Raw genomic sequence first — 27,172 nt, forward strand, 5'->3', positions numbered from 1 at the left:
TGAACGTTTCTTGTCGGCATCCTACGAACACATCGATCTGTACAAGTGGAAGAGAAAGCTCATCACAATCCGATTCGTGGACTGTTCACCCAAACATATCCCGATCTTTTAGTTTCAAGTTTACAGGCCTCATTTTATAGCAGACAATTTCTACATTTCATGAGAAAATTCATCTCTCTCATGTTTTTGTAAATGGACTTTCATTTATTCTAGTTACCGTATATATTGCCTGCAATGAATGGAATGCACAGAGACCCAAGCATAGAAGAGAAACAACAGTTCCCCTCCCATCATGGCACTGCACCACCATGACAAGGGGGTCACACCACCCCACCTGATGAGAGGTCTACAAGCACATGGAGGTAACTAACAAACCCCCTGCTGAATTCCTGAGAGGTTTGCAGCCAGTGGAGCTATGATCAGGATGAGCAGCAGTAGAACCACCACATTTAAAACGCCTCTTCTTTTGTTCGCTACAGACATACAGCTAATAAAAATAAACTACATGATGTCCTCTACTCCATGCCAGATAAAATACCGCAAAGAAATGCCACAAAACTAATCTACAACCATCACATCTACCATTTCACTCCTCTGTAAGGAACAGTTCTGAACTTCTGATGAAACTCAGGATAAAGTTGTTTTATCACAGCACAGATTTTTATTAGCTGGTTCCCACCAGACGGGCTCTGCAGCCCTCTCACACAATGAAATCAGTAACAGAGAATCTTTACTGGAAGCTCAGAAACAGGTTTACTTTATATACAAGAAAAACTTATTTACAACAATCAACAGTAAACTATGTACAGAAAAAATTACAAGAGACATTTCCATGGTAATCACTGTATAAATTAACACAATAAATAGGAGGGAAGCAGTTCCCATTCTTAAGGCACAAAACCTTCTTCCCAAGACTGTACAGGGATTCACTTGCTTCCTTATGCTTTTGACAGAATCACAGGAATGGCGGGGAGACCCCTGAGGAACAACAGTCGGTGGACGATGATATAGACATGCAGTCACTGCTGACAGTTGTAGAAAAACATCATTTTTCATCCTTTCCTTTTTTTTTTTCTTTTTACAGTACACACATCTTAAGATACAAAATATTTTGTGTAAACAGTCTTTTTTTTTTTTTTTAAATCACGTAGATAGTATGCACATTTTTAAATAATACTAAAACAATGAACAAAGCTTTCCATACCATCTGGGTGCAGAAACATTCCCAGGGCTGGCACCGAAGGCCTCGGCAGAGCCGGAGGCTCTCATGCAGCCCAGCACCTCCGGGCACCAAAGCGGCACCGGTCCCCTCTGCCGCGAAGAGCCGGCTCCTGCTGCGGCGGGGACACGCGCTCCCACCATTGAGGTGCCACAAGCCAAACCAGAAAGACGGTAATTATCCCTAACAGCCCTCCCGAAGGCAGCCCAGAGCAGGAGGCTGCTGAGAGCTGCTCCACGGGCCAAACCTCCCTTGAGTCTCCATTGCATGCACTCCCACTGAGCCCAAATACCACAACGCAGGGGACGTTATTCCCCAGAATCTGCCATTAAAGTTAAATATCGGGGGCAGTGCCAGAACGTAAGATAAGCCACTGAAGCCTCTTCCTAGCAGAAGAAACTGCAGCTCACTGCAGCCACTGCCCCGGCATCACTGCTGAGGGTGAGGGATGATAAACACAACGTGCCACACGGCTTTCACACGAGTAGCATTTTTTAAGAGACTAGACACATGTGTGATATGTGCAGTTCTAGCTTCTCTCAAGCTGGTGCTTTACCTGAGACTGCAGGAGAGTCTCTTTTTTTTTGGCAAAGATTTTTTTACTAATTGTCTTTCCTGAGTTTCTCTCCCATGAAAAATTATCGGGTGCCAGAAGAGGAACTCGTAGTAATGTAGCCAGAGATTCAGCCTGGCTCCCTGCTTTGCAGACAGCTCTCACTGATGTTTGACGCAAATTGTCCTCATCTATTCACAAAATCTCTGCAACAGAAATCTGCATTATTCCTAGTGAGACACATAGAGCTACAACCCTTCTGTCAGATATAAACCTTAATACATATTCAAAGGCACTCAGGTTAAATGTGGATCCCATTTTCTAGCTCTTAAAAGAAGGTAGAACTCCCTGTCTATGGGAAGCAATAGATAGGAATATACTGGCTATGAATCCTTTGATAAAATGTGCATGTACACAAAAAAGATCTGAACCCATCAACATGACAGATCATAAAATTAAAAGAAACAAAGAGTGCTCTGTGCAAGAATCATCACTCATAGCTGATGGCCGAAATGCCTCTTCAGATATGGCAGGAATTAAGGAACACGCCTGAATCTATAAACTCTTTGGATTCCCCTGTTCCTCTGAGCAGGGAGAGGAGCTGTTTCTATTGAGGCAAGAATTTAATCCCCCAGGAATGATGCAAGGCAAGTGCATATTGTTCATGCACATTTAACCACGAGGTTGCCTGGAGAAGCTTCACAGCAAGAACAGCTCCTTCACCACAAACACAGATCTCGCCTCTTCTCCGGAGTTACCATCTGCCTGGTGCTTCCCTCTGTGCTCTCCTGGGCAGGCCCACGAATGTCCTAACACTCCTGGGGATGGGCAGCTGGCTGCACCTCACTGTCACCAGCAAGGGTGGCCGCGTCCTGGAGCTCTCCTTAGTGGAGGGTTCTCCTCATTCTCATGCAGACTCTGCTCTGTGCCTCAATGAGCAAGTGGGAAAATACAGCACTACAATTCTTACCTATTTGATATCTCAGGAATTTAATGCAGTGAGGGGATGCTGTACTGATAAAGAAAAACTATGGCTATGGAAGCAATTGCCAATGGATAGATAGGAGAAACAAACTCAGGGCAAAGCTCAGTCCCCAGGGTACTCATATGGGAAATTTTGCTATCTGGACCAAGCATGTTCAGTCTTCTGTTAACTTCTCATGAGCAAACCTTGTCACGCGCTAGGCTGAGAGGAGACACGTAGGTGAATGACAACCAGTTAAAAACAGACAGGGAGAGTCAGAATAATCCTTGGTGAAATCTTAAAGAATGCAATTGAGTTTGCCCAGCATCAAATCAGCCCATAACCTTTTTAAGCTGACAAGTCTTGACATAAAATAACTTGACTGATTGTTGTTAGACTAGAGAGCTGATGTCAATGTGATAAAATCCTTACAAATTACAAAAAAGAACGATGTCCTCAGGAAATTATTTTTTATGCCACTGTGTATGTGGCCATTTTTCTGTCTGCAGCCACAGCCAGAAAGGCGCCACTCTGTAATAATAAAAAAAATAAATACATACAAAATGACAAAGTAATTAAAAATTCCTGCTGTCTCTCCAGCTTTACAGCACTGAATGTTCCTGAGTTCCCTTCGCAGTGATAAACATGGCAATATAACTTCACGTGCTGGTCTTCGGGCTTTAACAGTCACTCGACTGGGGTCAGGCAATACAGTGGAAATTTTGAAGGCCATCTAGGAACTCTGATTCAGAGGCACTAATTTCTCCACGCTCCACTGCTGGTGGTACCAAAAGCAATTTACCAACGTGCTCCAGTTTTCGTGACGATGCTCATCTGCTCAGTGCCAATCCTCCTTATGGCAGTGCTCTTACAGGAGCCCTGATGTTTGACAGCACACGGTATCTCTCTCGGGGGTACCGCCCAGGAGGACTGAGTCCCCCTAATCTTTTGGTGTCCATCTTGGAGCGAAGGAGCAAGGCAGCAAGAGAGAAAAGCAAGGCGGAAAAGCCACTAGAACCAAGACAGGCGAAAAGATGCAAGTACTACAGATAAATCATTATCTTTTCTGACAGAAATAATTTTCTGCACTGCAAGTTGAAATAAAGAAACAGCTCTGTTGTCTGTGGCCACAAAGGTGGCACTAAATGGGCAGGAAGCCACTCCTGGCTGTTGCCAGTCATGCTGCTCCCCCCACCAAGACGGAGCAAATTGTTCCATTTCTCACTCCATTACATTACACTTCTCGCACAGCCCAAACAGCTGGTTAATGTTTCTTTGCCTTTCATCTGGTCTCCAGAAGATGAATTCAGAAGGGGGAGTGTCAGAGCTGACCTCCTGCAATCTTTTGGCTCTCCAGAATTTTGTCTTTTCTTACTGCCAGGAATTTTTGAACAATTGTTTGTGATGCCTGAAAACCTGAAGGTTGTACCATTGCCACTGGCTGGAAGAGGAGTGCCAGGCCCTGCGGAAGACCCCACAAGCTGGTGGAACTGCTGTTTGAACCACATGCATTGTTTGTTGCAAGGCGTAAGTGAGTGAGAATCACTGGGTACTCATCGGCAAGAGGTCTGTACTGGCTTTGAATTTCTGATGCGAATCGCACGCAACTACAGGTGCATTAAAAAGGGATTAGTAAGACACAAAGACAAAGCTTTGTCCCGCTTAAATGCTCTAAGATACAGGTGTGACACACAGGTGAGCGGGAAAGTTTTGGGTCTGAAAAGACTGTCAGATGCTCCTGAACTAAGACTGGCCAATATATCTTTTGCCCTGAATAATTCTACTGTGATGAAGTTATCCAGTAAAGGTAGCTGTGTTGCAATTCTCAGGAGTCCTGCACTGTCACTGGTGAACCAGAACTTCCCACGACGGAGGACATGGTTCTTCAAACAGCAAGTGAGTTCTCTTGCGGGAGGCTCTGCTGACCGCAGATAAGGTGCCTCTGGGCTGGATGCAGCCGTACCCCACAGGAAAAAAGGTAGCACCATGCTGGGTTGATATGAGCTCCGAAAAGCTACAGTTTGGCTGTCCAGAAGAGACAGTTGCGAGCACATCTGCTCTGTGAGGTGACTGCTGTGCAGTTAAGGGGAATGGTAGACACAGGCTGTGAAAACAGAGGCTAAACCTCGCTGGCAGGAGTACTCCGGCTCAGCTCCTTGATCCCGTGCAGTATCCTCTTCATGTGACCCACTTTGGTCACACCCAGGTCCTGGAAGAAAAGAGAAAACCTTACCTTAGGAGAAAGGTAGGAGGAAAATTCCAGGTGGCCAAGCGGTGGTTACACACTAGCCAGCCAGTTACAAAGAGAGGAGGAAACCAACCAGAAAGACTACAAACCTGATGGTTATATAGGGAACCTCAAACCATGTGTCAAAAAGCTGTCAGAGCATGACAGGACAATAAGCAGGCACAGAGTAACGGAGAGAAACAACTACAGACTGTTAGCCAGAAATGCAAATTGCCTTGACTGTTAAAGGCCAAAGCAAAAGAACAGAAAGCATACCGATCTCAAGGACCTATGTCAGTAGCAAAAACATGCAGAAAGAACCAACCAGTCACTGGTCACATCAAATAAATGTGTGAGGTCTTGGGTACCATGCAACAAAACACAGGCTGTAGCCGGATGGCATGCAGAGGAATCAGCTACACAGATTACAGCAAACCTCAGGACAGGAAGATGGTCAAAATCACAAATGAAGATCCAAGGGGCATTCAACAAATGCCACGCGCTACTTTAGGACAAAGTATTTTTCTGCTATGTGCAAGTCACCAGAATGATGACCGAAATCTCTTGCACATGCGAAGAACCACCACTTTCAATTTTTCTCTGTAGAGAAAGCATCTCCTGCTGAGGAGATGAAAAGCTGTACCACGTGGTTACTAAGCACTATTAAAAAAGATTCTCTCTCTCTAACAGCCTCATCAAAGACCACGATCGTTATTTTTCCCTTGTACCAAAAGACGTGCTATGATCTATTTGTCCGGTGACTACAACATAAGACCCGAATTTTCCCAACTACAGCATGTTCTGCAAAGATGGTACAGGAGCTGAGAAGCCGCAAACTTCCATACCATCATTAAAATCAGAGACTCTCAAGAACCCTGTCTGCAATCTGTGTGCTGGACTGTTATTACATCTCCAGGAAGCTGTGGCAGAATGGGACAGCTGGTCTCTCAACGAGCTGTTCTATCTCCCTGCTATTAAAAATCAAGCGATGACCTGAAGTGGGAAGAAAATAAAATGAGGCCGCAATGAACCCGTTCATCTTGCCAAGGCATGTGGGATGAACAGTGGGCAGACCATTTCCAAGCACATTCAGCACAGAAGGTCATGCAGATGCAGCTGGCTATTTCTCATGAGCAGATCATGAAAGTACCTTGAGGTCCCTCCGTTCGAGGTGCAGGAGCTCAGAGCCCCGGACGTCATGCCGGATGAAGATATCCTTATACTCACAGAGACTGAGATGCTCAAGCCAGGCCGCAACCTCCTCCGTTCCCCAGAGGTGAACTGTTAGAGATGGAAAAGCAGGAGTGCATTGAGTACCCAGAATCCCAGAAGACAGTGAGAGATGGGGACACCATCAGCACTCAGTGCCAGAGAAGGAGGGCAAGCAGTACCACAGCCTCAAACCCAGGGGAGGGCAGCACTGGGAGCATAACCTACAGTTTCAAAGGAAAATGGCAGAGAAAGGCAAAGGAAAGAGCAGAGAAAGCTAAGAGGTGTTCTCTTAAGCAGAGGCTAGCTGTGGTAAAGCCAGGAGGAAGTGCACGGTTGTTTTGATGGCATTGGATATGCTTTTTAAATTTTACCCCCATGTTTAAGAAGAGTGAATTCAGTGATGCTCCTTTGCTTACAAAACAACAGAGCCATGAAATACATCGTGCAGAATAAAGCAGATTAGTTTGCTATTATGCACAAGCGCTTGTGCTCAGTAAACAGAACAGCAACCTCTCTCCCCCAGGTCTGAAGGAGAGGGGAAGAGTTTAGACTTCCACCTTCTTGCACAGCCTCTAAATAAGAGAATAATGAAGTGCCCAAGTTGTGGGAGGCAACAAAGGACCACCAGCCTGTCAGACAGAAGGAGACTACCCCCAACTCCATGGCAGAGGACAGGACCCAGGACCCCACAGAACAGGTAGTACTTCTGAATTTTAGAAGAGGAAAATCTTCATAAGGAGAATATAAACCAAAAATCAACCAACCCAACTGGACAGAAGGTGTCTTGAATGGCAATTTGTTGATTCACGGCCAGTTTTTATCTACTGACCGGTAGGATTAAAGGTCAGGGTGCACCTGTGGTGATGCTGATTCCCCAGCCAATTAGACAAGAAACTTGATTAAAGCCTGAGGGTGAATCATTGAGAAAAACATCATTAACCATGTCACAGAGAATCAACAGTGAAAAGACTGGAGTTATGCGGACTTGGGCCCCACAGTCATTTTGACACCTAAAGTGCCAAAATCCTCAAATTCACTTTCCTAAGCACCCCCTAAAATATCCCCGAAAATGTCTAGATGTTGGCAAAATTCTTCAGAGGGTACCTCCTGTTTCTGCTCAGGAATATTTGTGTAGTACTGGGGGATTATGGCTTAGACGGAACGCAGCAATAAGCTACTCTGCCATGTGGAAAAGACAGACTACACGTCCAAGAAAAGGCAAATGCACACGAAACAGAAGAGGGAGAGAACGTGAGAGGAAACAGAACAGTGGTGTGACCACAATGGTGTGACAAAGGGACACAATGAAGGAGCAGACTTGGTACCCGGCAATCCCATGCTACTATGAGTCTCCTTATTTTTGTTGTTCTTCTCTTTTTTAAACTTGGTCACCAGCCGGAATTTGCCACTGCGGCTGCGTTTAGAATAATCCAGCATCTGGTTCTGTAAGAACAAAGAGGGAAAAATCAGGCAAACAGTCATAAATTGATTGGAACAGACCAAGAGCAACAAGTACTGTCAAGCTCAGCTCCATGACCTTCTAAGAGAAGAAAAAAAATTCTAAACTCATTCTGATCAAGACTGGAAAGGAAACAGAGAAAGTCGATTCCACGTCACGCAAGGGACCTTAGCAGGAAATTACTTTCTTTAGTTCTAGGGAGTCAAGTTTCCTTCTGAATGATTTTTTTCTCCCATCAGTCGTATATTCACAGGAAGTCACACGCTCACAGCCAACTAGTGAAAAAGAGAACAGCTAGGCAAATACAGCCTTGGTCCTCCTCACCTCCTCATCGCAGGGCTCCATGAGCTGCCACAGCCAAGGGATGTCCGCCAGTTTCCTTAGCTGGAGGTCCATGTCTGCCAGAGCTGCTTGAAGCTGCTCCTTCTGTGGAGGATCTAATTGCTGGATCAGAAATGGAAGCAAGGCAGAGTTAAAAGCCACATGGTGGAACACACAGTAGGCCCTTGCCTCAAAATTCCTAGCTAACCAAGCAGTTCCTCCTTTTAAAAGGAAATGCACAGCAGGCGCTCTGCCCAGATGTTACCAAGTTAACGATTTTCATGTTTTCTGAGCTCCAAACTCCCTGCAAGGTCACCTGACTGCTCATCATGCCTATGTAGCAGCACCATCCTAACTCCTGGATGATAACATTTAAAATGACTTGTTACAAAGACAAAGAAGACCAAGACCAGCAAAATGTTGCTTGCCAAGGCAACAGGAGGAGAGGTGAGAAAGTGGGAGGCCGCTTTTACTCCTGCTTTGTGCTTCTTACCAGTGCCATCTTGCCCGCCAGCAGCAGCTCTGTCTCATTATGCAGGGCTTTGACATTATTCACCATCTCTACAACAAGGCTGCAGTTCAGACCCTGCAGGGAAGCAATTCATGCGCAAATTAAGCCTGGAAATGCAGTGGTCTGAGCAGTCAAAAGGAAGAAGTCTTAGACAAGCAAGGTCTACTGTTGGTCAATCAGAAAGGAAGACCAAGGGCTGTGGAACAAGGACAAAATGGGAGATGCCAAGTGAGTGAAGTACCTCTGTAGACTTGGATTTAGCGTAGACTTTGTCCATAGACTTGGAGCTGGCATTGACAGCATGGGCAAGCTCCTGTTCCATGTCCTGATAGGATTGGGCTATTTCCCGAATGCTAAAGAGAGAATTACAGATTGCATCAGCATATGCTCAAAGCAGGAGATCTTTTCTGACCGGGTATCTCCTTTTCATACCCATCTGAGTGACAAGAGCAGGGATAGAGCACAGGAGGGGCACAGCCTCTGGCAAAGCAGGGCAATTCTCCCTGCTACAGTGAGAATGCACAGGCAAAGCAAGGCAGATTTCACATGCACAACTCCAGGTGCACATTCAATTCTGCACACAAGTTGGGATCAGTCTGAAATACAACCTAGACATTGGTCTAGGTGTAGTCACAGCGATGCGAAGGGCAGCTGCACATAGGGCGGTTTAAATAACACTTCTCTGATGCGACTCTGGGAATTTTCTCTGAGAGGCCCAGACCAAGGAGATGAATGTCCAAGTAAAGGATGAGCAGGTGAGCATACAGTGACTTCTTGCAGAAATCTCTGCTGGGCAGCAGGGTTATAAGAACCCAATTTGTCACCTGAGCTCCTAGAGAGGCCTTTGTTTCATTTCTGATAAGAAACATTCAAAGATAATAGGTTCTTTCAGATTTAAAGGATCCATGTTTGCTCAAGAAAGTAACATTTTTTGTTTGGAATGACCTAAGAGAGTTTATTTGACTTCAGTCCTCATGCAGCTGGGACAGTGCATAATGAAGGATGCTACGCCCAGTGACATGGACCAGCACTGCAGAAGATAAAAGTGAACAGAAACATCTCCAGGAACAGGGAGTAGGACAAAAACTTCAGGCACCAAAGGAGGGATCTATTCACCAAAAGTAAATTGAGTCCCACCTGTGGATCAGAGCACCTGCAGCTTGACCAAACTGGTTGATCTGGGTGGATTCTTCTTCAGACATGATCTCTGGTTGCAGAGAGAAAGAGGAGGGTCGGGACAATTCACACTTCTGTTTGTCCTCCCAGGATTTCAGGGTGCTCTCAAATGCCTAAAAACACAGCAAGCAAACTATAAGATACCTTGTAAAGCTCCTATAAAAAACAATGGCTGTGCCTACTCCTGTGAAACATGCAGATGTGGTGTAGACACTTTTCATTGCAGGACCCAGTTGTTCAGCTGCTTATAACATTGCTAACTAGCTGTCTGGGCTGAAGTTTTCCATGCCACATGCTTGCCTTGGCTTAATTTTTGCTTAAGCCTAGTTTTAGTCCAAATTGCTAGGCCAACTCTGAGGGCCAGACTAGCAAAATCCACCAATTCCCTACTGGTGGCAGCCTTTTCTTTGAGCAGCTGTATCACCTCTACACTTCAGTATTAACTGCACATCTCTTCAAACGACATCTCAGAGCTGGAAATTTAAAATGTTCAAGGCTCCTCCTTATCTGGAAGTAAACTGGGCTTCCCCAGTAACTGGTGGGACAAGCAGGTAAACTCAGAGCTGGGACCTGTCCTACTTGAACCGTTATAAGATATTTCTGCTGGCATCAGCGAGCAGTAGAGGAAGAAGCGAAACAGACCCAATGCAGAAGGATCAAAACTGGATATGGTGGGAATGAAAACCGACAATGAGTGCAAAACTGATCAATGAGCGCAAGAAATGGCAAGAGAAAAGGTTAGACAAGAGAAGGGACTATGGGAGGGAAAGACTGAAATGGGAAGAATAATTCAGGGAAGACGATGAGGGTAACAAGCAGGGGTGCGAAGCTTGCATGGAAAAAAAATCAGCATGTGGGGAGCCAGAAAATGAAAGGAGATTGACTGTGATGGGTGGATGGGAAAGGGGAAGAAAATGGTATCCGTGGATCCAGGGACTGTGCAGTCAAATGAGGTGAGTGCAGACTCGGTAAGGAGCACAGGACTAAGGGCAGAGAGAGGAGACACATGGAGCAGAAACAGCAGTATCCGCTAGAACACAACTACCTTTGGGGACGACCCAATGCTCTGGGGACACACCATACTCCTGCATCTGCAAACACCTGTGAAGCCCTGCAGTAAAGCATTCCCTTCCCCTACTGCTTCTCATACAGGACAAAATGAGGCTCTGTCAGCTCAGTGCAAGCCATCTGCTGATCTCAGCCTTGCTGATGACTCTTCAGCAGTCCACATGAGGCCAGGAGGGAATTTAGGAAACTAAATATCCCAAATCCCATTTGAAAAATGCTATCATCGGTATAGGGTCACACACATGAAAAGAGGACCCCATTTCATCTACTGCACAGGACATATTTGCTCTGTGAAGGAACGGGTGTGCAACGATGATCAAAAGGACAGCAGGAAAAATAAGGATTAACCAACACTCGAGACAAAAGCTCTTAAAAAGAGCTCAAAAGTTGCTCTGCAAAACTGGAACCTCTTCCTCAGTGCCAATTCCATACTTGCAAAACCGGGTTTGCAGGCAATGAGGAGTGGGACAGCACAATCACAGCCACGGCTTTAGATGCCCCCCCCCCACCCCAGCACACTCCCTGGGGACTTGTGTATCCTCTCCACCTCTTGTACTTCACTCTGCCTTTCCCACCATACTCACACATAGGTTTCCTCTCCTTTTCTCCCCCTCCCACTTTTACAGCAGGAATCTCATTCCCCCTTGCTCTCTGTGCTTTCTCCTTCAGTCGCTCCCCCTCAAAGTCTCAGCGTGACGTTGCAGAAGCTCACTGTCCCTCCACACAATTCCCGTCTCCTCTTCTCCCCAGCATCCGCACCAACACCCACTGTTCTCTCCCAGCTCAAGGGTAGGACAGGGCAATACCCAAGACCCATGACAGGGGCTTTGTATGCCCACCTTCTCTTTCTTTTCATACCATCAGACTTGTAACATCCTGCCAGGGAATATGCCTAAGGCTTGTATCAGGCTCCTGTCCCTTTTTCCTCTTGGTTGTTCTCTCTTTTCCTGTCACTCAGCAGGTGAGTCCTTTGCAAAGGACTTGCAGAGGTTTGCTCTGGAAGCTGGATAAAGAGCATTTTGCTGGAAAGTATTAAGAGCTGCTATCAACTAAACTGTTTATCCATGGACAGTTACAGAGTTGAGGGGAACCATAAAGCCTGTTTGTGCCACAGCAAGGCCTTTATCCTCTCCTTTGGCTTACCACCATTCAGTAACACAGTAAAACGGCAAGGACGCTTCCTTACACGCTGGTACTCATCAGATATATTTGAAAACTATGAGATGAGACAGACGCACACTGCTGAACAAGGCATAAGATGATGCTTTACTTGCTCAACGAGGTATAAGCCACATATTGAACAATAAGGAGAAATTAACATATTGAGTAGCTGAATCTAGACAATCCGCAGCGCTTGGTGAGACAGGCATCCTGTGGGAAAAACAGCATGCAAGTGCGTTAAGAAATGCTGTCACGAGATACCTAGAAAAGGAAGCAAAATAAGCTTGCATAAACAACCTTATCTATGCAATTTCCCAAGTGGTGAATGCAAGTTTAATCATGTTCATTCCAAAAAGTTTTCTGGTGTGTAGCGAAATACGCTTCTTCCATTCACAAAGATAAGCTTTCGGGTGTGGCCATTGCCACGCTCCTCAGGAGTACGTGACATCAAAAGCTGTGTGTATGACAAAGTGTATGCAAGGCTGCTCTTACCCTGTCTCGGGTGAGGGTCTGTGCTCTGTTCTTATGAACAATCCAAATGTAACCCGGAGGCTGGATCCAGGCTTCTCCATCCACTTGCACAGGAACTCCTTCTTCTCCCAGGATTGCTATCTTCACTGTCCGACACTGCAAGAAGCGATTGCATCAGAGAAGCTCTAAAATGTTTGTTTTCCGAAAGCATTAGACATTCTCCTTCTTGCCAAGGCACTTCCCCGGCTACTGTAGCTTTGGGGCTACCAGAGGCACATGAGCCTGGGTGGCCTCGCCCTTGTGCAGCACGGACCATTTGCTGTGGCTTTGGTCTAATCTGTATTTGAACTGGTGGTGTAACTTGCACCACAATGAATGCTGGCAAACAATTCCATGCCCAAATTGCCCCTGGACATTCTCATTTTCACCCTGGTGGATGCTCTTTCCATGGATAAAAGAGAGCACAAAAGAGGGTTTTATGGATTGAAATTGGCAAAAACATCACAAGCTGGAGATGGAGGAGGCAAGAAGAGCTCACAAAAGCAATTGATACCTGTGCAATCCGGTGATGCTGTAGGTTTATCACTCGTGACACTGCCATCTGCATGCTACCAAACACTGCTACCACCTCCAAAATCTTGTCATCGAAGGAGGGGGCTGTAAATGTCTGGCCAGATACAAGAGAGAGAGAATTCAGTTGACTACAGCTCTGTTGGTAGAGGTTTCCTTTACCCCCTTACTGGTGAAGATTTGGGGGTTGGTTTTCAATTGTGCTTTTTAAACTGTATAAAATTAACAAGGCTAGAAGGTGAAGGTTTGTAGTGAGCTAGGAGGGAGAAAAAGGAGCCTGTGCTTCCAATGGCAGCTAACACAAAGGCTGTAGGCTACAAGGCAATAATTACTCTCATGAGAGCGCGCACTTTTTCATCTCAAATAATACGTTTCTGACTGGATCTGACTCCTGTTGCCTTCAAGGGGTTTTACGTCTCAGGCAGTCTGAGGGGAAAAGGCCAATCTAAAGCCAATCCTGGAAGTCCAAATGCTCAGGACAGCATTTGTATTTTTTCTGAACCCCTACTTGGGTGCAAAGGTGCTGAAGACTGGACTTCGGTATCCTATTCACTTCACAGAGAAAGAACACGCAGACAGGCCCCTTGCCCTCTTCTTCCAAGCACTATTCTCAGGGGTTATGATTCCAGAAGCAACAGTAAATAAAAACATTTCCTGGATTGCCTTAGAGAATACTCACATCATCTTCCTTGGTTCCTCCCCAGAAGTTGGTGCCTCCTGCGTAGCTGGGAATGTTGAGCACGGCGATTCCCTGGAGACTGGGCAAAGGGATTGGCCTCCCATCACACTATACAGAAAACAAGGCAACACTGCTCTCAGCACAGCAGGAGAGAGCCCTTCCTGCCAGAGCACATCCTCTAAGAACAGAAAGGAGCCTGCACAGCTTAATAATAAATTAATTCAGGTTTCCTCCAGTTTACTCTTGACCTAATGGAGTAGAACATATCAATTCACGTCTCATGAACCACCTCTCCTCTGGCAGAGGGCGGTTTTAGAGTGATATGTTGCATCTTTACCCCAAACAAGGAACAAGGCACACCTGAGAGGGCTGGCAAAACCTCTTGGTTTATTCTTCCAAAAGGGGGAATAAAACTTCTGAAACCCCAGTGTAGTCTGCTGTGATGAGGGTCTCCTCCTGCAGACTACCTGTTTATGTTCTACATAGCTCATATAAGATGATTTCTTTTCCAGTTTGATGCACATTATGCTGTAGTTAAATTAAGAGCTTTCTACTGCACCTACTAGCTAAAATGTTGTGTTCACATGAGATACCACATAGAAGACAATCTTATCTATGCCGAATACTGAGCCGGGGACAGCTAATACTTTCCAGCAGGATGACACTTCCTTTACAGGTTGAGAATATGAGTTATCTTCCAGAACAAGGAAAAGCCACTTTTTGCTAGCTCAGGGTGAGGTACAGCAAGTACATTCTATGATGCAGGGAAGAAAAACACCCTGATGTCACCAAGTGGCACCACCGCGCCAAAGGCAAAGTGTCTGAAGGAGATGCAATCAGGCATCCTGGTTTTAGCAACAGAAGGGCGTGCTAATTCCTCACCTCCAGCAAGACTTTCTGCTCCAGGTTTTTATATGTTCTATGTAGCAGCTCCTTGGTCCCCAGTACTCCATACCACATCATGTTTTTAGTACGACTTCTAAGGGGCATATCAAAAGAGAAAAAGTTAACATAAGCATTTACCTTTTCACTTAAGAGAGGAAACCCTCTCCGCATTGAAATGGTACCTCCTAAAACACAAAGATGCTTTGCTTCCAAAAGGGTCAAGCACTCAAAACGGCCATTGCTTGTGCTAGGAAACTCCTCTTTAAATAATCATCAGGTAGAATTGAGGATGACTGAGTAACACATATTACCAGAAGCACACAGATTCCCCTGGCACAGGACTTGTGAATCTCGTACACCAGGAGATGAACAGCGTTTTGCACTATTAGCTCAAGTACAGCAAATGTACCAGTCCCAGGCTACACAGAGCATCCTGTAGTTGCCCAGGTATTCAAAAGGACAAAACCTGTGGTTTGTATTAAGTTAGGATCAAGGCTGAAATCAGCCTCTGTGGCATTTAGAGCTGAGAGGAGATTCTCTCACAGCTAAACAGCAAGCCCAGGATAAAAATCTGTGAGTGAGATCATGAAGTAAACAGAACCAATGCACTAAATCCACACTGATGTAGCTAGTTAAAGATCTCATACTAGCCACAATAGCATAACGAATCAGTAATAAACTGGCAGCTAATCTCCTCCATCATGATTTCAAGCCTTGAAGGAGGATTATGCAGACAAAATTGACAATAAACCTATTCAGCACACTTGTACACAATCGGCTTCCAAATCGCACAGAAACATTGGTTTCAGTCACTTCTGGCAGTAGCCAAAGGCCAGCCAAAGCCATGCCCACCTGCATTTCTCTGGGTGCTCATCACGTTTGTTGTTGAAGTCCAAAGAAATCTTTGCATCCAGTCCAATTCCAAAGTAATTATTCATGACACACTTCTCTGTGTAACATTCACTGCCAAAAAAAAGAAGAGAACTCCCATTTGATGTACATCTCACACGCTTCCTCTGGCCACCTCATAATTCCGTTGCATAAAAAGGTGAGGAACAAGAAGGCTGTATGTCAATGTGCTCTGATAAGCACTGCTGGGAACTGCCTAAAACCCACAAGGAATACCATAAAAGTGGCTATTGAGCAGAGGTTCCTGGCCTGCAGCCTCTGTCCGTAAGACTTCACAGCCACAAGACTTGCAGAGGAATTCGCCCCTTGCCACAGAAACATGCTCCGAAGCCTACAATTCATTTACAAAAAGCTATGTTGCTGGTGACTGACATTGTGTAGAAGGTCTCACAAAATGTCAGCCATGCTAATTGCTTATATATACATATCTGTATATTAAGTGTTGCCTACAGAGAGCCGAAAGTGTCAGCTACTCATCTCAGGGGCTACTCATCTCAGGAACCCCATGAAAAAGCCTTGAAGTCTGTATCATTGGATTTTTACTGTTAAACAGTTTAGCAGAAACAGCCTGAGAAAGTCTTCACATCACATTTCCCAGCTGCCTCCCCACGACCTTGTTCAGGCCTCCATGCTGTCAGGGTAGTGATTCCCCCACAGGTCGCTGTGGAGGGAGTCATCTCTGAGAGTAGGGAGAAGACTGATCCAGATTTCATTCTCACCTAAAACCTAAAAATCTTCTACCATGAGTCAGATGTGTCACTGCACGTATAATTACATTAGCTGATCCTCACTGGCACCCAGCATATGAATTCATTTGCATTCTGGGCTGCTGCAGACCATTATTTAGTTCTATAAACTAATCTGCTTCTCTGCTGAGGTCCATTTGGAGACGCCCACTCCCTCCCTTCAACCTCCTGGGCATACTCACAGATTTTCAGGCTCAGAGTTAAAGGGATCAGCGTGGATCAACAATCGGCTGATGACAGAGCTCCCAGGCAAAGAACCAGACATGCCAGCACGGATATCTGTAGGAAAATTGACCACAGCGAAGAGCATGATTAATAATAAGCAGAAAACAGGTAACTTCAATCTTGAATCAAGATGACAGGGCCGAATATATTAACTCCTGCCGTTCACTATGGAAAGCAAATACCCGTAGTGCTTTCTCCCACTCCAGAAGGCTTAGCTCTCTCGATAACGAGAAGGTTTTCTGGGGCTGCCTGCAGGGTTTCTGATCAACACAGTATCACCTAAGGCCAGCAGCACAGTTGTACAGACACATGGAAACTGGAAATAGGAGTGTATTCACTGCAGTAGCTTTTCTGTTGCGGGGTGAGACGTGCAACATCCTCGCTTCAATAAGTAGGCAGAGTAGGACTGAAGTTATTCTCCAATTTGCTCAAGAATTACTGCCTCCTACTTCTTAAATTATTAGCTGGCAACCCACAAACAGTAGCTTTGTCAGAGAAAAAAGAAATTACCTGCTTCCAGAAGAAACAATTTGAACAAGTAATTTGGGGGAAGAGGTGGAAGGACAGCACTACGACGATGGGGAGAAGCTGCTACATAAGATGCGAGAGGTGGAAATTCTGCTGGGTCTGTGCACCTCCACTGACTTCACCCTTCACATGAATGGGCTGCTGCTCCCAGTCTATGGACACCACTCTTCAGAAACCTCTCTCAGCAGCATCCTATCAGCCTTCTCAAGGTTTCTTTGAGCTCAGTATCTCCTTGTAATTGGCATCTAAATTCTGCCACTGCACAATGTCAATAAAAATGCGTGTCTAGGTCTCAGCTACTAACTGGAAACTACTACAGCTCCCTCCAGGTCTCCACTTTTCAGCCCTAGTGGAAAGTTACCCACAAAGGGACCTCTCTCCAAGCAGACCCTGCACTAAAGGACATCAGGGAGGACAATTTCATGTTTTCAGATGGGGACTGCAGCCTGCACTGCTGTCACCCATGCTCCAGTTGGCTGCCTCAGTGGGAAGCGGTGGGTGTTACACTTACTTGGGTAGAGGATTTTTGTGTTCAGCATTGGCAAGTTGTCCCGGTTTCCTGTCTGGGGAGGAAGAGATGCAGAGCTGCCCAGCGACAAACTTCCTTTGTTTATTAGTCTTTCGCAAGGAGACTTGGAGGCTGTAAAACACAATGCAAACATGGCTATTGACAAACATAATGCTGTGATTCAGACCGGCACACAGCAGCACAGCCCAAGCAGCAAGACTGGGTTAGAAATCACTCAACAGCAAAACACTCTAACCACAATAAAACAGAGTTGACAGAACCAGTCATTAAGAGACAGAGATGAGGCATATGCGCAGCCAGAAAACCTCACAGATTGGAGGTACCAAAATACCACATGCAAATATAAATGGAGATGAGAAAACACAGCACAACAGCCAGGGTATCTGGCTCCCAATCAATACTCAGATAAGTTCCAAATATATTTGCAGTGATCGGGGATCTCTAACAAATTACTCACATAACACAGTTATTAAAGCAAACTGGCTTCCGTTCTCTGTCACCTGCAAAGGATGGCAGGGGCTTGCAGGGAAATGTCATCAGGTAGATGACACAAAAAATGCTCAAGACCATCCTTGTCCAAGCACTGAAAGCCAAGAGAGCCCAGATTACTGGCTAAGGTCCAAGAAAATTTCTGACTCCTAGGCTCCACTTGCTAAGATCATAGACCAGCCATCAGAGATGTAGCGAAAAGTGGGCTGTATGATGCGCAGGTTAGAGCATAGAAACGTGCAAGGGCTGGCATCTGAAGAGCAATCATTCAAAAATTAGAGAAAAAACAGAACTTGGAAGGTAATAGACATAACACCTCCCTCACTTTTTACAATAACAGAATTGTAATTTGCAGTCAAGATCTATATGGTGGCAGCCCCGGAGCAATACCTTTCCGCTGGCTCCTCCCTTTGGACACTCCATAGCTGCTGCTGTGAGATGACTGCAGGGAGATTTTATCCTCGTTCCTCAGCTCCTTGCCCTCTTCAGAGGCTGAGAGGCTAAGGAGGAAGCCCTCTTGCTCCTGCGTCTGGGCGTTCTGCTCATCTACAGCTGCAAGGAGAGAGAAAGTAGGCAAGTGCCTCACAGCTCTTCCAGCAAGGAACACCTCCCACTGATGTAAACAACAACAGGATGAGACTCTAAAAGCCTTCATTCCTTAAACAAAAGAACAGGAATAATAAAAAGCTTTCCTCTGTCATTTGTCTCAACTAAGCTCTGCTCTGGACAGCTTTTGAAACTGGGCTGGTTTAGCATCCTGTTTTCTTTGCTGAGCTCTTTAGCAGTGAGGCTCTGAACAGAAGTGTCCACCTTTAATGCTACAGGTAGTCAGCCTTCCCAAGATGTAAACTGTGCTACAGGTGATGGGCTTCCATTTATTTGCATTTAGATGTTGCCAGAAATTCTAACCGGATGGACATTAAATGACATTTAATGAATTTTCTGTTTGCTTAATCTGTACTGGGGCGACAGGACAAGCCACTTGAAAAGGACACTTAGACACATATAATCAGGAGGAAGAAAAGAGCAGTTGGTATAAAACAATACAAACAAAGGGAAGAATCAGATTACATACTTTGGAAGAAGAAAAACAGTTTGGAGAAGTTGAACAAATTGAACTGAAACATTAACTGGAGTTTACCCAAGAGCTGGTAAGAATTAAATGCTAGCATGTTGTCTAAAGAAATCAAAACTCCCTTTGCGTGTAATCAATAGGCCTTCCTCCCCAGCAACCCCTCATGGGGCACAGCTCTGTGAGCAGCCCTGAGCTCATCTACCAGCTCACTGTCCCTGTAGGGGGACGCGCACCCAGTCTTTCACTCTCTTCCCCTGCCTTGTGCTGACTCTGGAGCTCATCAAAACTACCCACAAGGCAACCCAACTCACTAGCCCAGCAGAAATATAAACTCTTCTTGCTGGATTAAGCAAATTGGTTGGGCTGCAAAAGAACCCCAACAAACATCAAAGTGGCAAAGGCAGGCAGCAGCAAAATTGGGCAGCAGTGAGGTGAAGACCTCTGCTTCACCAGAAGCAGGCTGTTTGCTCAACTTCCACCATCTCATATAACTTTGCCTTCGGGATAGGTTGTATCCAAATATTGCAGTGCTGGAAATCCAAGCACCATTGCAATGATCCGTAACTGACTACATGGTTGTTCCAAGTGCACATTTACGTGTGCATGGATGCCACATCTGCAACTGCAATGCTTTTATCTCCAGTAATAACCTGTTAAGTACTTCCTTTGGTCTAAGTTGAACCGCTGAGTTTATGACTAACATCTGGGAGACTGACGCCTTTCAAAGGAAATGAAACTTTGAGCTATGGGTTTGAGTGGCTGGAGAGAGATAAGGGTCAAGATGTGGAGAAGAGGGTCACCTGCCTAGGAAGTTACAGCAGAACAGAATGGCTTTGCATCAAGGTGCAGCATTATAACATTTTCCCAGCGACAAAGCTAGTTTAAGAAGTTCCTGCCTTCTCTTGCAGTTGTACCACTGCAATGTTTTGCTGGGCTGTACTATAAAGAGATTTCTGAAACAATCCAAGTCAAAATACTTAAAATACTTTCTTCCCCAGTATTTTCAGATCTGTTTTACAGCAAGGCCACACAAACAGTTGCGCTGACACAATTGTGGTATGGGTGGGGACAGACAGGAAACGCAAATGAAGAGAGTGTGGGAGGGTAGTAACTTCCTAAACCAGCCCTATGGGAGAGAACATACCTTCAACTTCAGGCTCATCTACCAAGCAACGAAAGTTTCAAAGAGGTGGGCCTGGCAGAGATGACACCGAAACTAAATAGCCAGGCTTACTGAATAGCTTCTCTAGCTCAGGAAAGCTGCTTTTAATAAAGAACCCTACTCCCCTCTGGAATAAAGGAAATCTATACTTCTCAAGAGCCTGTAACAAGTGACGAGCAGGACTCCTAACAGGTTACCTTTTTCTGCGTGCTCTATTATCTGTCGAATGGCTTTTTTCAAGCTGTTGGCTCTCAACATGAGCTGTTCTCGGGGGCGAAATATCTGGGGCCGTGCAGTACATGACGAGCCCACTGACCGGTCACTTGAAGAATCACAAGCACTGCCTGACCCATCACCATCTTCGGTTTCCTCTGCAATGGTGGGAGGAGGGTTTGGCAGAGATGAAGATGCCTGAGATTCATCATTCAGTGTCTTCAGCAGTGAGTCCAGCTTCTCCTTCAAGACAGAGCACTACAAGGCGAAGAAGAACATTAGAGTAGAACGGTAGACTCAGTAGCTCATTTTTCTAGTGCTGGCCAAACTGCTGCTGTCCTAGTTCTCTGAAAATAGAGCAGTTTTCCACTTCAGAATTATAAACCCAAACAATTTTTCCAATTTTACCTTCCTGGCCATGACCTCCGATTCCTCTGAGCTTTCCGTTGCTTTCTCATAGGCTTTCCCTACTCGAGCCACAAAATCCTTCACTGTCTCACAAAGCACCCTAGACAAAGAAGGTAGTGAAAACAGAGTCATGCAAAGATTGTCTCAGGATCTTCACGGTGCAACTTTCACTTAGAGCAGTTGACCTCCAAGTACTCACTTGGCTGAGGAGATGACCACTGAGTGTTGGTCAGAAGTCAAAATTTTGGACAAATGAGCAGCCACAGAGTCTTCATAGAAGAGAATCTTCTGCACCTGGTGACAGTCGGAAACAAGCCACTGGGTTGCTGTTTCCCAATATTACAACATATTCTGTGTAGCCCTGGCTCCCCAGAGAGTACCTATCATTCTACAGGTTGTTTTTGTCCTGGAAAAGTTCTATGGCCCAGGGCTCCATTACCCACTGAAGATCTGAATCTGATGAAGAAACTAATTCTGAACCTAGAAATCATCAGCAGTGCGGTTCTTAGAGTCTCTGATTAACTATGGATCTAAAATTGGGTTTTTACAGTTCTTATGATGGCTATGCAGCTTTCCACAATTTCAACAACATGATGTCATGACAGCAGTGAAAGTCAACCATTTCCTCTCCGTCCTGTTCCAAAGCATTTTCCTCCCATTCCCTATTATGGTTGACTCTGGTAACCCAAACTCCATCCTTCTCCATAGTACTTCATTGACCTAAAGACCCAGGATCTTTGTAGCTCCTGCGTCACACAAGTCATAGCTCATCCCTGCTCCATTTGAACTCTACTACTGCCTCCTATCTCGCCTGCTCTGAGGCCATTGCTCCAGTCCCCCACCCTCTGTATCTCATGAGGTACCTCAGAATCCTCACTGAAATCTTCAGTGACTGTGGAAGTTGAGGCCTGGCGAGGGAGTTTGGTTTCATACACCATGATGCTCCACCTGTGGAAAAGGAGACATCATAGCTATCACCACAAGGCAGATGATTTCCTCCTCTATCCAAAGGCTGACATAACAGGTTAGACCCTCAAGCAGAACAAATTGCACTTTGGCAGGGGCATGACTGATGTAAGGAAGCCATAGGGTCACAGTGGAACCACAGGGGGCTGAAGTGGGGGAAGAGGAAGGGATGACACTATGAAAAAGTATCCTACAGCACACGGACCTTCTCTGTACTTCCCTCTCTCACAGAAATTCTATGGGCATTACTTGATTCAAGCCAACAGATGCCAAGATGCAACTCTAAAGACAAGAAGCATTTTTAAATGTATAAAGATATATAGGTGATACCAAGATTAGGGGTAAAGATGTCCATTTCTGCATTCAGCTTTCATTCTATGCCAAACTCAAGATAAACTGGTTCAAATTTACCAAGAAAAAAATTAGCTTAAAAAAAATAAATCATGACTGTAAGGCTGTCAAATTCAATTGACGAGAACTCTGGAACACAAGAGAGGACACTGGACATCAGACAATTTCACTCATTACTGTTCTGCAGCAATGACATAGAAAGCCAGACTACCCTTTGTTGTTAAAGGGTGATGGAGGATTATCAAAACAAAAACATTAAGTGGCATCAGTAAGAAGTCCAGCAGCTGGGTACAATCAAGAACTGCCCAGTTTTCCTAGAAGGGTATTTTCACGCAACATTTGAGCAGGGGAGGATGTTAGTGATGGTTACTCACCTGTCCAGCATTTTGGTACTGGCCCTCTCCAGCTTCTCCAGGATCTGTGGGAGCTGGGTATCATCATCACAAGCAGAGCCCCAGCCTAACACACGGGCAAGGTCATTCCCCGTGCCCAAGGGCAGCACTCCCAACTGGCACTGCGTCCGAGAAAAGGAAATCAAAACTGATATTCAAATGGAAAAACACAAGCCAGAAACAGCCACAAGTAACACGGCTGATTCTTTACACAGACCAGTCAGCGAGGAACAGCTAGTCCCAGGGGGAGGAGAAAGTAATTGGGTGGACGAAACAGCCAGAAGAGCATGCAAGTGAGTAAAATTTTCCTCTACTTCTGAGTTGTTAATTGAGAGAGGAGTATAATACAGCTACCATCGCAAGGAGCACCTTGCTGAAAGTAACCCCTTCTACAGATGTATTTATTTAACCATCAGGTGGTGCTATTGCTTTCTCTGTAAAAGTAGCATAGACATCTCCAAGACAAAATGGAAACAGACTAAACACTGCACGATACCTCTATTCCAAAGAGGTTTCTGTCTATCCCAGGACTCAGAAACACCCCCACAAGAATTAAAGGGAATAGATGAGGAGCACTACCCTTGTGGACCCTCAGTTTTCTAACTGCAGCCCTTTCTGAGTATAAGTCTGTGCTGACAATGGAGCAGGAGTAACTCAGAGCTACTCCAAAAGCAGGATCTTGTCAGAGGGAGTTGTGGGGCAGCAACGGAGCTAAGAATAATGAATTAGCCCAGTGCTGCTTCTTGCAGAAAACTACTGCAAGAACACTGCTGGGGTAAGCTATATTTGGCTTCAGTCCTGGGGCAAACTACATCTGTACGATCAAAGAAAGTCCTCTTCAACCCATGCTAACGTTATTCCTTCATTCTTTCATCCAACCAAGCTTGTTGGGCACGTACTTGCTTGTGAAGATTGAGGCTATCAATTTCGGAGAGAACCCAGCCAACGCTTCCGTCCCCACCGCAAACTAGAATCCGGAAAGTGTCAAATTTCTGGAATAAGCGTAAACTACAGAGAAGGGAAAGACAAAAAAAGCAAGAGAGAAAAACAATCAGCTGTTACAGAAAGAAATGATAAACAATTCCGATCTAGGTAACAAACATGGCAGATTTGTTTAAAGTAGGCTCTAATTTCGCACTGAATATGAGCCACTATCAGATTATGGATGAATTTAAATGATTATAAATAAGGAATTATAAATACAGTTAAGCAATTTACAATGGCTGTTCACTACAGAAACATGTCCCAGACCTCCTCCTCTGCTAAAGCAGGGCACTTTTGTCTGAACAGAAGAGGAAACAAGCATGTGATAGCTCATTATCCATTGAATTAATTCCTTTCTGCAGCTTTGCTGTGTTCAGGCTAACACTAGTTATTTGTCACTGTTTGGAGTGCTCTGATGTCACTGCCTTCGCACTCAAGGCCACACCAATTAGAGCAAAGCTCGGAGAGTGGGAACTTTATCCAGTCATTCAATAAGCAGACAAATGTAAAGCCTCCACAAGCTTTAGTTCTTCTGGGAAGGCAATATAAATCAGTGCTCTGGCGCCCTGTCTGTCCTGCAGGCAGGCAAACAACTTACCAATGAGACAAGTGTGAATTTCTCTATTCACTCTTTTCAGAATATTAAAAACAACCTCTCCTTAAGCTGTTTGTGCTTCTTACTGAAAATTTTCCAGAATTACTGCCTGCTTTTATTTTGCTGTTGTATTTTTTTATTATTATAACCTAAACAGGATTTACTGTAGTACATGTAAATCCTTATTTCTTCAAGGCTGGTTGACACATGAAAAATGTCATCTTATTGTACAGTTTGACTGGCACCAATTGAGAATATTTAAGTTATTAAGAAGCAGCCTTTACCCTGTACCACCATTTTCTTTTTAAGCAAGCAAACAAGAGCAGCTGGTTTAGAAGTGTGCACCACAGCCTGAGAAAATAACTGATTCCCTCCCCTCCCTTCTCTCCTCCTTAAAAGCACAATTCCTCTCTATAGTCAGTCCAACTGGGGAGGGGAAGAAGAAAACTATTTCATTATAAAAGTTCTCTATAAATTATTTATCAGGCGAACACATCCCCTGGACAGCATGCTGCAGTTTTAAAGGCCCGTGTTTGACAACGACTACGGCAAGAAACCACAACAGTTCTGAGGAAAGCAAAACCCAACGGTCACTCACCCAGGAGTGGACAGTCCCAGATTTAGCACCCTGCATCCACAGGTCTCAGGCATAGACTTTTAATCACATTTAGAAAAATATGAAGGAAATTCACCTTGTTTTGGCTCTTATTATAAGAAGCACCCATTCATGACAAAAGTTACTCAAATCCAATGCAGCAGAAAAACATTTGGAGGGAGCAAACTAGAGACCAATTTTTTTTTTTTTTTCAAACAGAATTGCAGAAATATACCAATGGAATTTATTCCACAGTGCTCACTTTTTTTTAATCCATAGATATTCTAGTGTAATCTGGTAAACAAGCCTGAAATGCCATCCAGATCCCAGGGCAGAACCAGCTTTACCAAAAGCATTCATGAGAGATGTTTTCCCAATATCACCATAAAATCTTGAAGGGATGGAAGTTTCAAATACTTCCCAGGTAAGTTATTTCTGAATAAACCTCATTTTGACAATATTAATTTGCCATCTATGACATTCGCCTGTTCACCTGATTTAACTCAAGTTAACTCTCATTAACGGTACATCAGGATGCCTGTTACAAGTCTGTTGGGTGACAAGCTTTCCTCTGAATTCAAGCTTTCCATGCTTGATCTTCTTCCAGGGGAGTGTTTCTGGAATTCCCCCCAAGCCCTTCAAGCTGTCCTGCTGTTACTGATGAATGGAAATAATAACTTTTTTCAACAACATTCTTGGGTTTAGCTAATCAATAACACTAAACGCAGAGAGGGGAAAACCCCTCCAAACTTCATATGCGTTCAGTCTTCTCTGAGGAATAGGTTCCTTGTTAAATTTGAGGATGAGCTTATAATCAAATCACTCGTACTTTTCTGGTATTTACAAGGAATTTGTGCTTCCCCAGAATATCTGCTTACCCAAGGTGAGGTCCTCCATTCATGAGGTCAAAGACCTGGGCTGGATTCAGTAGCTGTTTGAATCTTCGTAGAAATTTTACACCTTGGTTGTCTCCACTTTTTGAGTTGACAAAGACCAACAAAGGGCTTGTGCAAGAAGGGGGACAAGTAGCTTTCCAGAAACCTGTCAGGGAAAAGGGAAGGGAAAGGGAGGAAAGGTCAAGAAATGTGAAGCTGCCCATGGAGATGGAGTGAGAAAAAAAAGCAACACCCCACACCCCAGCACAGCAATGAAGAAGCTAATACTTTCCTTGTGCTTATGGCACTCACTGGGTAAATGCCAAATGCGCACAGCCCTGAATCTAGCACGAACCACACCTCACGCTGCCAAATGTCACACTTATCTCCCAGCAGTATGCCAAAACATTCAGCTTCCCCAACCTTCCCAAGCTGCTTCTGCAATATAGTTGTTCTCAATAAATTTTAACAGCTGCAGCTCAGCAAATACTGATGTTACAGGGTAATAAACCGAATGCAAAAGCAAAGCAAAGAGTTCACTGCAACACTGCAGTACTATCTTCCCGTTTGGAATTTCAGCAAGATCAAAAAGCAGAATTTTCCGTTGACGGAGCCTGGCATTAATAGTGTTAGGTGAAGGGACTGTACCTGAGAGGAAGAAAATAGCGCTACTTACCATCTGAATCAATGCTGTTAAGAGCAGTAGGAGGAATGACAGATACTTTGCACAGCCCAAGAGGGCACTTGTTTGGCAACAACTCTTTACATGCTGTGTGTACCTGAAAACACCAACAAGAAACATTCATTCAGACTCTCTTGGGCACTGTGGTTTAACTCATAAAGCCACCCAACAAGAGGTTGTAAAGGGAGAGTAAGAAAGGAAGAGGAGGAGAATCCAAGGAAATGTAAATCTATGAAGTTATTTTTAAGAATGATCTCAGAGTCTTTGACTAACTCTTCTCTTTCCATTAGTATGTACTTTTTCTGCCATTTGATTTATAAGACTAGCACTTTGAGCGCTGAGGGGACCAGGTAATAGACTATGTGACTTTAACAGCCTTCAGGCATTCAGCTTTCAAAATTCTAGCCTCAGTTGAGAGATGAAAAGTAGTAAAAAAAAGAAAAAGCTGGGAATTTGAGAAAACAAGAAAGCAAAAAACAAAGCAGAAAGACATGAGGGACATAGGAGGTAACAGAAGGAGAGATTAATAAAGCCACCCAAAAAAGGAAAACCAAAGTAGAGCAGGGCACTTCAGTCATTTCTGGTACACGAAGACTGCAAGATAGAGATTTGCTTGGGGTTTGAGCCCCCACCTCACACATATAAAACACGTATTTTGTGATACTTCTTTTATTAATCTTATAGACAACCGGGAACAGCAAGGTTTGCATCACCACAGTGGTGAGGCAAGAGAAATCTATTGCAATGGGAAGGGAAACTGTTATTATTAAAATAGCTTACTATTTTTTATCATCTTATTTTGTTGTAGCTTTTCCACTTGGAGAAATGACAAATAATGGCTCCTTAAAATCCAACATCTCCCATGCCTGAGGCATTGATTCATATCTAATGTAACTAGATTCTTCTATGAAAGCCCACTATCAAAAGAAAATGAGCTTGCAGAGAAGATGATTTTAGGTCTTACTTTTATGC

At 44.6% G+C, this 27,172-nt stretch overlaps 1 protein-coding gene across 1 annotated transcript in view; it reads right to left on the reverse strand.

The window, feature by feature from the left end:
- Positions 1-651: 651 nt before the first annotated feature.
- DGKD (diacylglycerol kinase delta) overlaps positions 652-27,172 on the reverse strand; it is a 61,049-nt gene continuing 34,528 nt past the window's right edge. The window contains exons 8-30 of the mRNA XM_074154064.1: positions 26,195-26,297; positions 25,522-25,684; positions 23,369-23,477; positions 22,452-22,591; positions 21,624-21,708; positions 20,960-21,054; positions 20,761-20,860; positions 20,337-20,610; positions 18,293-18,454; positions 17,396-17,524; positions 16,314-16,410; positions 15,329-15,439; positions 14,474-14,570; positions 13,592-13,699; positions 12,896-13,009; positions 12,364-12,498; positions 9,604-9,755; positions 8,708-8,819; positions 8,449-8,541; positions 7,959-8,078; positions 7,501-7,618; positions 6,114-6,244; positions 652-4,945 (exon numbers count right to left, since the gene is read on the reverse strand). Coding sequence (XP_074010165.1) covers positions 4,856-4,945; positions 6,114-6,244; positions 7,501-7,618; positions 7,959-8,078; positions 8,449-8,541; positions 8,708-8,819; positions 9,604-9,755; positions 12,364-12,498; positions 12,896-13,009; positions 13,592-13,699; positions 14,474-14,570; positions 15,329-15,439; positions 16,314-16,410; positions 17,396-17,524; positions 18,293-18,454; positions 20,337-20,610; positions 20,761-20,860; positions 20,960-21,054; positions 21,624-21,708; positions 22,452-22,591; positions 23,369-23,477; positions 25,522-25,684; positions 26,195-26,297 — 2,838 coding nt within the window. The 3' untranslated portion in view covers positions 652-4,855. The remainder of the gene's footprint in view (positions 4,946-6,113; positions 6,245-7,500; positions 7,619-7,958; positions 8,079-8,448; positions 8,542-8,707; positions 8,820-9,603; positions 9,756-12,363; positions 12,499-12,895; positions 13,010-13,591; positions 13,700-14,473; positions 14,571-15,328; positions 15,440-16,313; positions 16,411-17,395; positions 17,525-18,292; positions 18,455-20,336; positions 20,611-20,760; positions 20,861-20,959; positions 21,055-21,623; positions 21,709-22,451; positions 22,592-23,368; positions 23,478-25,521; positions 25,685-26,194; positions 26,298-27,172) is intronic.

This window comes from Numenius arquata, chromosome 9 (genome assembly GCF_964106895.1).
Source record: "Numenius arquata chromosome 9, bNumArq3.hap1.1, whole genome shotgun sequence".
In the NCBI taxonomy this organism is placed as follows: domain Eukaryota; kingdom Metazoa; phylum Chordata; class Aves; order Charadriiformes; family Scolopacidae; genus Numenius; species Numenius arquata.